The sequence below is a fragment of the Polypterus senegalus genome, chromosome 1 (genome assembly GCF_016835505.1).
Source record: "Polypterus senegalus isolate Bchr_013 chromosome 1, ASM1683550v1, whole genome shotgun sequence".
NCBI lineage: Eukaryota > Metazoa > Chordata > Cladistia > Polypteriformes > Polypteridae > Polypterus > Polypterus senegalus.
Window position 1 is genome coordinate 243,179,033 of NC_053154.1, and position 15,154 is coordinate 243,194,186.

The following is a 15,154-nucleotide window of genomic DNA, read 5'->3' on the forward strand; positions in this document are numbered from 1 at the left end:
CTGTAATTGCTGCCAAAGGTGCATCGACAGACTATTGAGCAAAGACTGTGAATACTTACGTATATGTGATTTCTCTTTTTTTTTATTTTTAATAAATTTGCAAAAACCTCAAGTAAACTTTTTTTTCACGTTGTCATTATAGGGTGTTGTGTTTAGAATTCTGAGGAAAAAAATTAATTTAATCCATTTTGGAATAAGGCTGTAACATAACAAAATGTGGAAAAAGTGATGCACTGTAAATACTTTCCGGATGCACTGTATATGCTTTAGTAAAGCATATACTAACTGGCGGCCCGCGGGACGAATCCGGCCCGCTGAGCCATTCAATCTGGCCCGCGACCGGATTCCAAAATTGTGAGGATCAAAAGAAAATGGTTGTCCACACTATTAAAGCAACAAAAAATAACAACAACTGAGTCTCTTGTCAGACTAACCACCATTTATGACTATATTTAGGCTACACTCCAAAATGAGGACAGACTCAGACAGACTGCGGCGTTAAGCATTTATTGTTTCAAACAGGTTTAAAAAAAACAACGAACGCGTAACTTTTCCTCGTGCCCTTACATAACATATGTTTTTTTTTATTACTAAGTCTCAACAACATGCTTGAAACTAGCAGAATCCTCAGGTATAAAAACTTAAAATAGCATTGTAAATAAATAACCTGGTACCAGAACAAAACAGGTCACAAATAATGTTCGCACATCAAATGAAACGTTAAGTGGGCTTGAATTCAAATCACAATGCTGAAACGGGCTACTCACAGTGCTTAATCAATGGCTAAAGTTACATTTCCCCTCTGACACCAACTTTTTCACATCAGGCTTGGCCGCTGTCAGACTTATGCGCAAACAGTCCTCCAAAGACTGGGTTGACAGTCGGTTCCTCTCTTGTGTTTTTATCGAATTCATCTTGGAGAATGCAGCCTCGCAGGTGTAGGTTGAACCGAACATGGTGAGCACATACATAGCCAGCGTTTTCAATGTGTCATAGGTCTCGGGACAAGATACCCAAAATGCGCTCAGGCTTTCAGCACCACGGAGAGCCGACTTCATGTCGCCTGCGGCCTGAATTTCAGCCAGCTGGCTCTGAATGGCCGATTCGTCTAATGGCAACATTTTCACGCGTTTGTGGAGAATTCTCCGCTTGGGCTGATGGTGAATGGGTCACGCACAAATCCAATGACATCCCTGGAAATGAAAAAGTCATCAAATCTAGCAGAAAAGTTGTCTTTTAATTGTGTGATGAATGTCTTCATCTTGTCTGTTACGTTGCCTTCTCCCACCGTCTTCAGTGTGTTAAAGTGCAGCAGCCTCCCTGACAACAAATCTGCGTGGAAAAGATCGAGTTTGTTCCCAAAGGCATCAAGTTTTTCCACCAAATCCACCACTGATTTTCCTTTTCCTTGCAGCTGGAGATTAAGTGTATTCAAATGGGAGAAGATGTCTGTTAAAAACGCAACGTTGCACATGTATAATGTGTCTTGCATGATGCGGAGATGGTCAGCTGCCGCTTTGGATTTACTTTGTTTTAAAAAATCCACTACTTGCGCACGGAGTTCAACAAAGCGCCCAGTGCTTTGCCCTTACTAAGCCAGCGACGTCATTGTGGAGTAACAGGTCATCATGAGAAGCCTGGGATTCAAGCACAAATTTGCGGAACAGGCGGTGCTGCGTGCTTGAAGTTCCTCTGATGTGGTTGATAATTTTCATCGCTTTCTCCATCACCTCTTTGAGCTCCCCACTTAGCTTTGCGCAGCACGCTCTGATGGATGATACAGTGGAGTGCGTTAGTTTTCGAGCAACAGTCTTTATTCTGCTCACCAGACCCTTGTTTTTCCAATCATGGCAGGTGCACCATCTGTCACTGTCAGGTTGATTTTATCCAGGGGCAATCCATGGCTTTTAAAAAAATCCTCCAGTTTTCCAAAGATGATGTCAGCAGTGGTGTTGTCCTCCAGTGGAAGCAATGCCAGCAGCTCTTCTCGGAAATCTTTGCCATCAAAGTATCTGACAAAACGCACAACTGTGAAATATCGGTGTTGTCAGTGGACTCATCAATAGCTAGCGAAAAGTATTTGGCTTCCTTAACCCGTCAATGACAGCTTTCTGCACTTGCTCTGCCAAAACGTGCACACGCGTGCATTCGCTGAGGCAGATAGAGGTACTTGTTTGACAGATGCAATAATTCTGTCTATTGATTTGTCGGGGGCAAGTTCCTCCAAAACGGTGATCATGCACTCCTTTAAAACATCACTTTCCGAAAGGCGGTTATGTCTGCAAAGCACCCAAGCAGCCTGCAGGGATGCACACGTCGCTCTCTCTTGATCAGTTAAAGTTTGAGTAATAATGCCACTTGCACGGGAGTAGGCAGATTTCAATGTGGCGATTTTTCTCTGACGAGCCTCTGACTGTTCAGGATATGAAACCTTGAAATTAGAATGTTTTGTGTTGTGGTGACGGCGCAGATTGTATTCTTTTGCAACAGCAACAGTTTCGCTGCAAATTAGGCATACTGGTGGACGATTTCGAAGGTTGGCATGATAAATGCGTACTTTTCAGTCCAGTCATCATTGAAGGACCTGTTTTCTACATCAACTTTGCGTTTCATGGTCTTTGAGAGTGCCATTTTACCTCTTTTAGGAGACCCTTTCCTGTCACTTCCTCCGTGTTTGTTTTTCAAGTGCTCTATTATAAAGTTGACTTGGCCTAATGGAAATGATGCAAAATATCTATCACTCCTAGTGGTTGACTGTGGTATAGGTGATGGGAGCCTTGAGTTTTGTAATGCAATGGAAAAAGTATAAACATTAAACATAATGTTAAACCAAATTTAGATATTTATTAGATTTTCTTCTTGGGGGTCCGGCCCCCAAGGAGACTGTCTGGTAAAACTCTGGCCCTCTGACAAATATAGTTGATGACCCCTGCTTTACACAGTAATTTGTCTGCTGAGTTAGCATTTATATTTGCTGAGGTGTTTTTTTCTGACACTTAACACCTAAAAAAAGTTTACTTTTTTATTTAAATATACTTTATCAGACATTAAAGCACAGATGTGACAGTTATATAAATACACATTAAGGTTCTATTTAAAATAAATATACATAAATATGGTTATTCCAGTATACCACAATGGCAAAATATTTAGTGCAAGTTGGCTTACAGGGTATGAGATCCATCCCACTTCGCTCCCGCATCCTGAAGAGATCTGAGTTAGGTTGAATGGAAGTGTAAAATCAGAAATAGTGAGTGTGTCTATAATTCCCGCTGCCTAAACTCCCTTCATCTCAGAAAATGGATTAAGTGGGTTATGTGGGTGAATATAATTATGAATAAACACCTCTGTTATTGGGATATGTGTATTTGTAAGGTATTTGTTTTCATATTTTTTTTATATTATATACACTATTCACTTAAGTCCCCTAAAAAGATCCTGTAATTTACTCTGGCAAAATACTGGTCGATTATCCCAGACCAGAAGTATTCCAGATTTTGCACACATGCATACATATGCTACAGGTCAAAAGTTTTAGAATACCTCAGTTTATCCAAATCCCAAATTTAATGTAATGCAGTGAATGGCATAAAATGGTGAAAAGGTAAGCAGTAAACTGCTAGAGCTTTAAATTTAAAATTTTAGGTTACAACTGGGGGGAAACAAGGAAATTTCAGAGCATTCTTCAGGGAATAACTAATAGGTTACAATAGTTTGTTGTTCTGGAGCAATTAAGGTAAATTAAGCCTTGCAAGTTAAAGCAAATAATTTGCAGAGGTGTCCAAAGTTATGTCGATTTCTTAACAATACTCTTGCCTGTCTTAAAGCATAGTTTGAACAGAATGTGTTATCACACACCCTGTAAACTGTAGAAAGTTGTAAATTACAGTGACAATGACAAGAAAACAAGTTTCTGAGGGTCACCATCTTGCATGAAAGGTGCCTCACAGCACAACAGCTTCAAGCACATCTTAACAGTGGTTGAAATAGCAAGTCTGTTTCTTCTGTGAAGAGGAGACTTTGTGTTTTAAGTTTGACAGGGCAAGTGGCAGTAAGAAGGCCATTCCTTAAAGGACAAAATAGAGCATTGAAATGCCAGCTGTGGACTACTACAGACTATAAGAATGTGTTATGGACCAATGAATCAAAATTTGAAATCTGTTGATCACTCAGGGTGTTTGTACACCATTGAGTTGGTCAAAGGATGGTTCCTCAGTTTGTAGCACCAAGTGACAAATACGGAGAAGGAGGTGTTAGGGTCTGGTGTTCTTTTGCTGGAGTCAGAGTCAGCAGTTGGTGACTTGCACAGAGTGACTGTTATTCTGAATCAAAAGGGTTACCTCAGCATTTCACAGCAACACACAGAACCTTTTAGTCTGCGTCTAGAAGGTCAGGGGTTCATGCTACAGCAAGACAATGACCCAAAACATATCTCCAGGCTGTTTGTTAAAAGAAAAGAACAGGAAGGTACACTTCAAAGCATGATCTGGTCAGCACAGTCTCCAGACCTTAACCCCACTGATTTTGTTTGGGATTTACTGGACAAAAGGGAGAAAGTAAAGCGGCTTACAAGTGCAACACATGTATTGGAACTTCTTCAACAGTGTTGGAGATCTTTCTGGCCAATGTTTAATTTTGCTTATAGAAAGAATGTCATGTGTGTGTTTGGCTGTTAAATCAGCAGAGGGCAACTTCTTTGAATCAGAGAGTTATATATAATTTTGTACACTTAATGATTCCTTTACTTGATATTTTTGTTTGCCATTGTTTTTGTTCAATGCATTGATTTCATGAATCATTAAGATAATAAATTGCATGCGTTTCATCCATCGGATTGGCAGAGAACGGTGATTCGGCACTCCAGAGGACATGCCTCCACTGCTCTAGAGTCCACTGGTGGTGTGCTTTACACCACTGCATCCGACACTTTGCATTGCCCTTGGTGATGTAAGGCTTGGATGCAGCTGCTCGGCCATAGAAACCCATTCCATGAAGCTCTCTACATACACACTATTCTTGAGCTAATCTGGAGGCCACACAAAGTTTGGTGATCTGTGGCTATTGACTCTGCAGAAAGTTTGTGACTTCTGCACACTGTGCTCCTCAACATGCCCTGTCCCCACTCTATAATTTTATGTGGCCTGCCACTTCCTGGCCGAGTTGCTGCTGTTCCCAATTGCTTCCATTTTGTTATAATACCACTAACAATTGACCGTGGAATATTTAGTAACGAGGAAATTTCATGAATGGAATTACTGCACAGGTGGCATCCTATCACAGTACCACAGTTGAATTCACTGAGCTCCTGAGAGTGACCCATTCTTTCACAAGTGTTTGAACAAGCAGCCTGCATGTCTAGGTGCTTCATTTTATACACCTGTGGCCATGGAAGTGATTGGAACACCTGAATTCAATGATTTGGAGGGGTGTCCCAGTACTTTTGGCAGTATAGTGTGTGTGTGTATATACACAGTATGTAAAATAAATATAATATACATAACATATACCTGTATATGAGCCAAAATGAAGTACCACATTTTTTAAGGTCACTGCTCGAGGTAGAGGCAGCTGAGTGCGTTTTGGGGTGGGGGTCCTTTGATAGGTGACTCCTTGTAGTTTTCAGCCGGCGAAATGCATTGGTCCAGTGCGCACCGTGCTTTCACTTTCCAAGCGTTCTTCAAAAACAATGAATCAATTATCACTATGCAACGCGCCTACCAAACGCACTTCAGCATTCCTCCTAACGGTGACATCCCAAATTGGGAAAACAATTCTTCAGTGGGTGACTAAATTTAGACAGACGGGTACAGCATTGAACAGAAAATCTCCAGGCTGTCCTCTAACTGTACGAACACCTGAAAACATCCAAGCTGTAAGGTCATTTATTTTGCAGTCTCCTAGACATTCAGCGCACAAATATGCTTCTGCTTTAGGCATTTCCCACATGTCTTTGAGGAGGACTTTGCATGAGGACCTTAATTTCCATCCATAAAAAATAATGGTAGTGCAGGAACTCACTGAGAAGAGAGTAGGAGGACTGTACAGAGTTGTGCGTGAAAATACTGCAAACCGTTCATCAAGATGCCATCATCATGTACAGCGACAAGGCACATTTCCATTTGAATGGTTGCATAAATAAGCAAAACTTTCACTATTGGGCTGCAACCAACCCTTGTGAACTTCATCAGACACCCCTGCACAGTGAGGGTGTTACATTTTGATGCACCATTGCAGAATTTCCCATTGTAGGCCATTACTTTTTTGAGGAGGGGGGGATCAACAGTCATCATCACTTCAGAACATTACATTGAAATGCTAGAGAACTTTTTGCGGCCCCAACTGGAAGAAATGGATATGGTGGATGCATGGTTTCAACAGGAAGGAGCAACAGCTCATATGACACAGAGATCCATGCAAGTTTTGCGGGAGATGCTTCCAGGGAAGCTGATCTCCCTGTGCAGCTATGTCGGGTGGCCTTCACGTTCACCCAGTCTCGCTCCATGTGATTTCTTCTTGTGGGGCTATCTCAAGTGGAAGGTATACACACACCAACCTCAAAACCTTGAAGCCCTCAACGACGCTATTCTCCACGAAATCGCCACTATCCCCCTTGAAATGGCCGAATGAGTCATGCAAGCATTCAGAAATGGTCTCAAAGAGTGTATTACTAATGATGGCCACTAAATTGAAGACATCATTTTTTAAAACACAGTGCAAAAAATCTATTTTGTATACCCTTTCTTGTGTCGTAATGAAATTTATTTTACCTTGTAGCATTTTTGTAACAGTTTGAAATATGTATATAATATGTGTATATAATAGGCACACACACACACGTATATAATTTATATAAAGAATATGTCTCTCTCTCTCTCTCACAGCCAACCTTCACTCTGTCATGCTTTCTGTGCTGGAAGTCATTAAGCAACTAACAAGTCACTACATTCAATTTCCATGTGGTGAGGGTGTACATACATAAAACACAACATGTTTTTGCTAGCATAAAAAGAAACTTTGCAGCAGTGTACAATTTTCCTAACGTAATCAGAACAATTTACTGAACTCTCATTTAAGGCATCCAGTGAGAATGAAGCTGCTTTTATTAACAAATCAGTGACGTTTCATTAATTCATCTGCAGTTTTAAGTGCTTTTGAATGCAGGTGTTATTGTGATGCTTCACTGGGGATAAGACTTGTTGACAGTATTTCATTGCTTAGCAGCACTGGATGCTTCACTGGGTACTGTACATCTGCGTGCATGCATCATTTCCTCACAGCAATTGATGCTTTTTGGGAGCTCACCCATCACACCTCTGGATCATTAATAGAGTATAGTTGATTTGTGGCGCTTTAACCTTAGAGGGGAATTCTGTATCCGCTCTCTCCCCAACAATACCCGCCCCCCCATAAAATCCCATCCCACTCTGAAACAATAAATCTGTTTTGAATATGTATTTTTCCAGAGCAATTGCTTTTTTATGTGCATTTTCTCTTGTATTTTAAGAGTCATCGCATTATTTTAAATGTTTAAACTATAATATTTCTCAGCTTGAGACATACATGCAAAAGTCATTTGAAATATTCAGATATTAAAAAGATTGTCCTCCATTGCTAATACTGTGTGTTTTTTTTTAGTTTATGTAATAACCTAAATTTCATCCTTTTTGCATATAAAGATACAGCTTTATGAAGATTTTGCAAAGTCCCGAGCAAAGGTTACTGTTGATGAGACAATTTCAACAGTGTCTCTCTCAGAGGAAGTTGAAAAGCCTAAATTAAAAGCTGCTGGTCACGTGTTTCAGGTATGTGGTATTTTATTTTCTTCTTTTATCAAATACTTTTCTCTATCAACATTTTTTAAGTTTTAGATCATTGGCATTTATTATGTTACTTAGTGGCCTTTTTCATTACAAGAGAAATGTAGTTGGAACACTTTCTGCCTGCTCCATTAAGGATAGCCCCAGTAAATGCAAGATCACTGTCAACTTTCATACTCGATGATTCTTTACCTTGTGTTTCCTCTTTGAGATTGAAATTTAGCTTAAACTGAGTGAATTTAGCCCCCTTGCTGAACCTTCTCCTCCAGATTGTGACTACTTCATTTCCTCAAGGACTATAGGTATGGGTGTTAGCCTAAAAGCTATTTTAGGAATAAACCCCTTCTCGCCCTCTAAAAGAGGCTTTGGATATCATTGGTCTAAGAATTTTATTCATAATAAACAGTTTTTTAGTGTTGGGTACTGTGTCAGCTATCATCAAGGCTGCTTTGGTCCAGCCCTTTACAGTTCCTGGCTTTCCTAAACAATCATCATCTTTTTGAAGAATTTCAATCTGGTTTCAGAGCAATCCACAGTGCAGAATCTGCTCTGTTAAAGAGTGGCTAATAATCTTCTAATAATGCTGGGGTCTGTGCCTGTCTGACCCTAGTAGATCTAAGTGCTGCTTTTTATACAAATGACCATACTACTTTAATTTGTTTGGAGCATTTGGCTGGCATTCAAGCTACTGCCCTTGCATGATTCAAATCCTATCTTAATAACAGATCTTTTTTTGTAAATATCGGAAGGTTTTTCTCTTCCTCAGCTACTGTACCATGTGGAATCCCTCAAGGGTCCATTTTGTCCCCCTCCCCCAGGATCAGTAATTCAGCATCATAATATTGCATTTTACTGTTATGTTGATGACATACAGCTGTATCTGCCTGTGAAGACAAGGGGTAAGGGCTCAAAACCTAAATCCCTTTATTGCTTCAATAAAAATAAATGCTGCTTCTCCAGTTAAATGAAAGTAAGACCATTGCTGCTCTTTGGTTGTCCTACTTCCATTGGCGGTTTTGCTAACAACTTTCGTCATCTTTCCCTATATAGCAAATCATATGCAGATATTTTGGGGGTCATTTTCCACTCTTCCTTCTGTTTTGATGGATAGATAAATGCAGAGGTCAAGGTTAGTTTCTTCCACCTTAGAAATATAGCTAAAAGTAAGCATTTTTCTATCAACTAAAATCCTGATGACCATTAATTATCCTTGTTTTTATGTTTAGTCTGCTGGACTACTGTATTCATCGTATTATGTTCTCAGCCAGTCCTCTTTAGCTTGGCTGCAGTTGGTTCAAAATGCAGTGGTTAGGTTAGTAATGGGCAATAACTATCTCCTCCACCTAAATTTTCAGATTTTTATTTTATTTTATTTTTTTTTAAATATTTCACGGATGCTCAGCTGGTTGTACAGAAGAAGCTTTTTCAGTGGCTGCCCCAAAACGTTGGAATACCCTACCTTTTTATGTTAGAACTGCTCCCGCAGTTCTGAAATTTCAATCATGCCTAAACTCCTACTTTTTTACTGTGTATTTTGAGGATGCAGTGTAAATTATTTGTGTAGGAGTTTGTGAGGGTGGTGGGCTATGGTTGTAGAGTGGAAAGTGGTTTTTAATTTGGCTTTTTGAAAGATATAGTATTGCTATACTGTGATGTTTTCAGTGTGATTTTTAAAATGATTTAATTGGGAATTCCTCATTTAGTACCTGAACTAATAATTCATTTGTGGCTGCTGTTGTTGAAGTTCATCATTTAAGTAGAAATGACATTCTCTATTTTTTGCCTCAACTGGAAAACAGTGCAAGCTTATTATTGAGGACTCAACACAGCAAGCTGTGCCTACACACCTGTAAACACTGTGCACATTCTTTGCTTTTTTGCAGGCTCTACAGTATTTAAGAAAGCTTTGTAATCATCCAGCACTAGTTTTGACACCAGTACATCCAGAGTACAAGCGCATTGCTGAGCAGCTTACTGCCCAGCGGACTACACTACAAGATATTCAGCATGCACCAAAGCTTTCTGCATTGAAACAGGTAAAAAAGTGTATATTTTGTAAAAAAAAAACAAAAAAAATTAGAAGGTATGAGCGCCAGTTTTGGAAACTAAACTTACAGAATACAATAAACAAATATCTTGTTTTTTTTGCTTTTTATTTTGGACTAACATTGAACTTCCATCAATATATGAACTGAAGTGTCTATAATACTTTGCTTGTATATGAAAGTTTAAAAAATAATTTATTGTGAAATCAGTGTTGTAATGGTCTAGTCTACCTCTTCATAGTAAAGTATATATCACTTCCATTAAACTTAAGTTAATGTAGATTTGTGTGTGTGTGTTTATAATTTTAAATATTATTGCTCAGATCAGCCAGACTGAAGATTAAACAATATGCCAATGTGTGTGTGTTTTGTATTGTATCAGATTGTGGAGATTGTCAAAATACATGAAAATTATGGGAGTTTCCTATTAGCTGTAATACTTTGTTGTATTGTCTCTTCATAGGAGCAAGATTGCAGCTGTAAGTTAAAAGGAAATTGTAATGAGTTACCAAAATGTAATTGAAATTTGCAGTAATAATGTATTGTGCCTTGTGGTATCATGATCATTGCCACATCATGGTAGCACTAGCAGTTCCCAGTCCTGTTACTAGATAGAGAAATGCAGTTTTTGGATTATATTATTTTACAATATATTGATGTTTCATGTACTTTGGGGTGATAATTTTTTGACTTATTAAAAGTATGTCATAAGTGGTTCATAAAGGAACTTTTAGGAAAATAATGCATATTTTAAAGTGATGTGTAAAGGCAGCTTCTGTCTATGTGCACTTCAAGGCCAGCATAAACTACCTTGGCAAAGACTAGATGATCTAAGACAACTATGTTCATCATTTTTAATGTGGTCTAGCATTTTGTGGAAATTTAGATATTTGCAACTGTTTTTGATGCATAGTACCCTATAGGTTTAAGCACAATAAAATAATTTGTTGTTGTTGTTGTAGAGATCTAGCAGAAATTAGCATTTGGCACAATTTGAATGTTAGACTTGTTAAATGTTAAGTATTTAAACATATATACTAGTTAGGATACCTTGGAGTATTTTGATTTTCATACGTTTGAAAGACAATTTTGGTTAATACATGAAGTAGGACATTGAATTCCCATCTTGGGTGTGTCTTTGTACTTTCACATAGCCTGCAATGGATGTTGGGCTACTTTCTGTTTTTGCCAACGTATTGGAACTGTAAGCCCCTTTGACACTATCTATGATAACTCTATGTGTGTGTGTGTGTGTGTGTGTGTATACACAATTATAACATTTATTTCCTGTTGTCTTGCTCAGTTGCTTATGGATTGTGGATTGGGCAATGGCGGCGCAACAGAAGGTGGTACAGAAGCAGTGGTTGCACAGCACAGAGTTCTCATATTTTGCCAGCTGAAAAGTATGCTGGACATTGTAGAGCATGATCTCCTTAAGCCACATCTTCCAACAGTTACCTATCTTAGGCTGGACGGCAGTGTTCAAGCTGGCCAGAGACATTCCATTGTTGCACGGTAGGTGTTGGAAAACACTTTCTTACTGTTACCACTACTACCACCACCCCCCACAGCATTGCTTTAAAATTAAATATTATTTATTAAAAATGTATGCACATTAATGTGTGACTTTAACTCTTTTTGTGCAATTTTCAAAACTGTCTACTATTGTAACATTTTGTAGATTTTGTATTTAGTCATAGGTATTAATACTGTAATTAAGAGGAAGCAGCGTGCTGAGTTTGTGGGTGTTAAACATTATATTTGTACTTTTAAATTCTCTTTGTGAACTTTAGGAAGTCACCTAAACTGTCTGTGCTCCAAATCTGAATAGTTATTGTTACCCATTACAGTACAGCAGGCTTCCTGTCCAGGATTTGTTGTTGCCTGGCACCCTGTGGTAACTGGCATAGGCTCTAGCAGACCCCTGCGACCCTGCTTAGGACTAGGCGGATTAGTAAATGACTAATTGAATAAAGCTACCTCTTGGAATTGACAGCATGATATGAGAACCTCCTAGTGGCAGTCAGTTTTATATTTTTTCCCTATTTCCTTTTTTTGCTAATCATTAGTTGTTTGAAATTTATATTCTTGTTTAACCCATTTGAAAATGTACTCTTAAAATAACCATATAGCTTGGATTATTTTTAACATGACAGGAATATTACAGTTAATAACAACCACAAAGAAAGAACAAGAATGCATTATATATTTTCTTACATTCTATCATAGGAAGTCAGTCAGTCAGTCAGTCATTATCCAACACGCTATATCCTAACACAGGGTCACGGGGTCAAGGCAGGAACAAATCCTGGGCAGAGTGCCAGCCCACCGCAGGGCACACCTACCAAGCACACACTAGGGACTATTTCAGGATCGCCAATGCACCTAACCTGCATGTCTTTAGACTGCGGGAGGAAACTGGAGTACCCGGAGAAAACCCATGCAGACACGGGGAGAACATGCAAACTCCACGCAGGGAGGACTCAGGAAGCAAACCCAGGTCTCCTTACTGCGCTACCGTGCTGCCCGTCATAGGAAGTGGGATCATGTTTATAAAACATTTTTGTTGAGCTCAAACAAGAAACTCCATGCAGGCCAATAAATTGGACTGTATGAATTTGCCTGTATACACACTTAATTTTGTTTCTAGTTATTATTGCTTGTACTATGTGTATTGGCCTATCTTCAGCATTAATATTATATATGTATATATATATATATATTTTTTTTTGTCAGGTTTAATAATGATCCTTCTATAGATGTTCTTTTGTTGACCACTCATGTGGGAGGTCTGGGTCTAAATCTTACTGGAGCAGATACTGTAGTATTTGTGGAGCATGATTGGAACCCAATGAGAGACTTGCAAGCCATGGACCGAGCACATCGGATTGGACAGGTAGAGAATTTTCACAGATCTACAGGCACCAGCTGCATTGCAGTCTTTTGTGGCTTCCTTTTTCCTCAAAAGTAGTAATTTTATTTGCTTGTTTTTAGGCTAGTTCTGACATGGTTTGCAATGTAACAGTTTAAAGAGATATTGTTCTGGTTGCTTTAAGTTTATACATTAAGGTATTACAATTACTAGGGTTCATGGCAAAATTCTCATTTTAAAAATTGTACTTCTTAAATTTTGTAGAAACGTGTTGTCAATGTTTATCGACTGATTACCAGAGGAACTTTGGAGGAGAAGATTATGGGTTTGCAGAAATTTAAAATGAGCATTGCAAACACAATCATAAGCCAGGAAAATGCTAGTTTGCAAAGTATGGGAACAGACCAGCTGCTAAACCTGTTTACTCTTGACAAGGTAAATATTCAATTAGCAATGTTTAATATTCATTATTTTTAATTAGATTCAGTTACTACTTAACAATAATTTTGCTACCTTGCAGTAAGTATTAAGCATGTTTAAAATAAAAATCCCTCAAATCCTGTTATATGTTAAACTGTGTATTCGGTCAGATTATTTTTTGTCTGATAGAAAATCAAGTAAAATAAAGTAATGCACATAATGCTCTGCCTTCATTCAGTTTTTTGTTACTTATGATTAAACTCTGACTTTGTGTGTGTGTGTGCAGGGCAAAACAGAAGAGAAGGCAGAAACTCCTGGTACTTCAGGAAAAGCATCAATGAAGTCCATCCTTGACAACCTTGGAGATCTTTGGAGCCAAGAGCAGTATGATGCTGAATATAATCTGGATACCTTCATACATTCTCTAAAATAATGTTTGTGTGAGACAAGTCAGGAGAAAGTAAAACTGACGACTACTTGCTGATATTCAGCATATAGTGAACTTGTTGAGATGGATGTGAATATAACATTTTTTGAAAATAAATCAGTTCAACTTGAATTACTGTATTTTGCAAAACAAAGTTAAATGTGTCTTAATTTGAACTGTTCTACAAATTTATATTTATCATATAGTCACACTATAACTAGCTGGAGAGCTCCCAGCTGGTTTGATCTTTAGTATTGCCAATATCATACAGTGACGGGTGTTTTTCTAGCATTTATTGACTGTTATTTGTTACCAGTCTTAAAGATTAAATATATTTTCAGTTCATGCTTTTCTTTAGCTGCAAATGTTTATGGTAAACAAGTAGAAGCTCACCTTTTTATGTTTAAATCTGTGTTTAAAAGTTTAGACATCATACTGAAAAAGAACAAGAATATATTTAACTTGTGTTCAAAGCATTGAATTTCATTTTTACTGCGCTTTCCACATATGTAGTTGCAGTTTCCACATTGGCAGACCTCATCTCTTCATTGTTTTCTTTTTTACTTCAAATGATTGATGTCTCGGTCCAGCTCATGTATATAAGTAATAAATGGTAAACTTTCATCAGGTCATCCATTTGATGTCCAGGTGATAGGCTTGTTTTGGCGTTCACACAGTTTTTTTAAAATGTATATTTAATAACTGTTTAAAAGTGTTGCAAGTCAGCCTTTTTACAGTTAGTCATATTGTTAGCAATGGCAAAGGGAAAGAATAGTATAAATATTAACTCAAAATCAGTTTTAAATATTTAGGTGTAAATATTTATGTATTTACTGTTTGTCAAAGCAGATAGTTATAATAAATTATATTGAGTTTTTTTCTCTTTGCATTGTTTTTTTTTTTGTAATATACTCTTTCCTTAATAACTAGAGTCTCTTTTTAGATGAATTAAAAAGTCATTTTGTGACTGCGTTCTTTTTCTTCCCCTGTTAGACCTTCATGCGAGGTCCACCTCACCAAAGGGTATATCCATATTATTCACCTTGGCTTGGAGTATGTATTACTACTACTGCTACTTTTTCTCTCCTTATATAGGTAGTGAAATCATCCAAAGTATTTTGGTTGAGACTTAAGTTGAGTGCACCTCTTTTCAGAAATAGAACAGCAAAGAGGAGCCTCTCCTCAAAGCTGTGCAGTTACCAGATGCTAACAAATAAAGATTATATAATTTGGTTGATATATAGTAATATAGGTTGGGTTTTACTTCAGCCAGTTGAGATTTGCAGTCCAACTTCTAATAATCTCAATATCTGCTGCTTCTGAACAAATGTTTCATTTGAAAAGTGGTACTTTTTCATTTCGTTTTGAATATAAAGAAACATTTTTTGGTGTTTGGTTACAGTAATGTAGCTTTCCCTGACTAACACTAAGTGAGGTTCTCAGCTTGCCAAGAAAAAAATGGAACATAATTAAGTCTGCATTGCATTTTTATACAATGTACTCTTTACAATCTTCCTCAGTTCCACAGCAAATGGCATAGTTTAGAACCTTTGTATTAACAATATTATGGTGT

At 37.9% G+C, this 15,154-nt stretch overlaps 1 protein-coding gene across 2 annotated transcripts in view; it reads left to right on the forward strand.

Moving 5' to 3' along the window:
• The window catches only part of btaf1 (BTAF1 RNA polymerase II, B-TFIID transcription factor-associated), a 106,060-nt gene extending 91,602 nt beyond the window's left edge, over positions 1 to 14,458 (forward strand). For both annotated transcript variants that reach the window (XM_039770800.1, XM_039770811.1), the window contains exons 33-38: positions 7,677 to 7,802; positions 9,701 to 9,853; positions 11,166 to 11,377; positions 12,599 to 12,758; positions 12,999 to 13,169; positions 13,441 to 14,458. In XM_039770800.1, the coding sequence (XP_039626734.1) occupies positions 7,677 to 7,802; positions 9,701 to 9,853; positions 11,166 to 11,377; positions 12,599 to 12,758; positions 12,999 to 13,169; positions 13,441 to 13,587 (969 nt within the window). In that variant the 3' untranslated portion in view covers positions 13,588 to 14,458. The remainder of the gene's footprint in view (positions 1 to 7,676; positions 7,803 to 9,700; positions 9,854 to 11,165; positions 11,378 to 12,598; positions 12,759 to 12,998; positions 13,170 to 13,440) is intronic.
• The last annotated feature ends 696 nt before the right edge of the window (positions 14,459 to 15,154 follow it).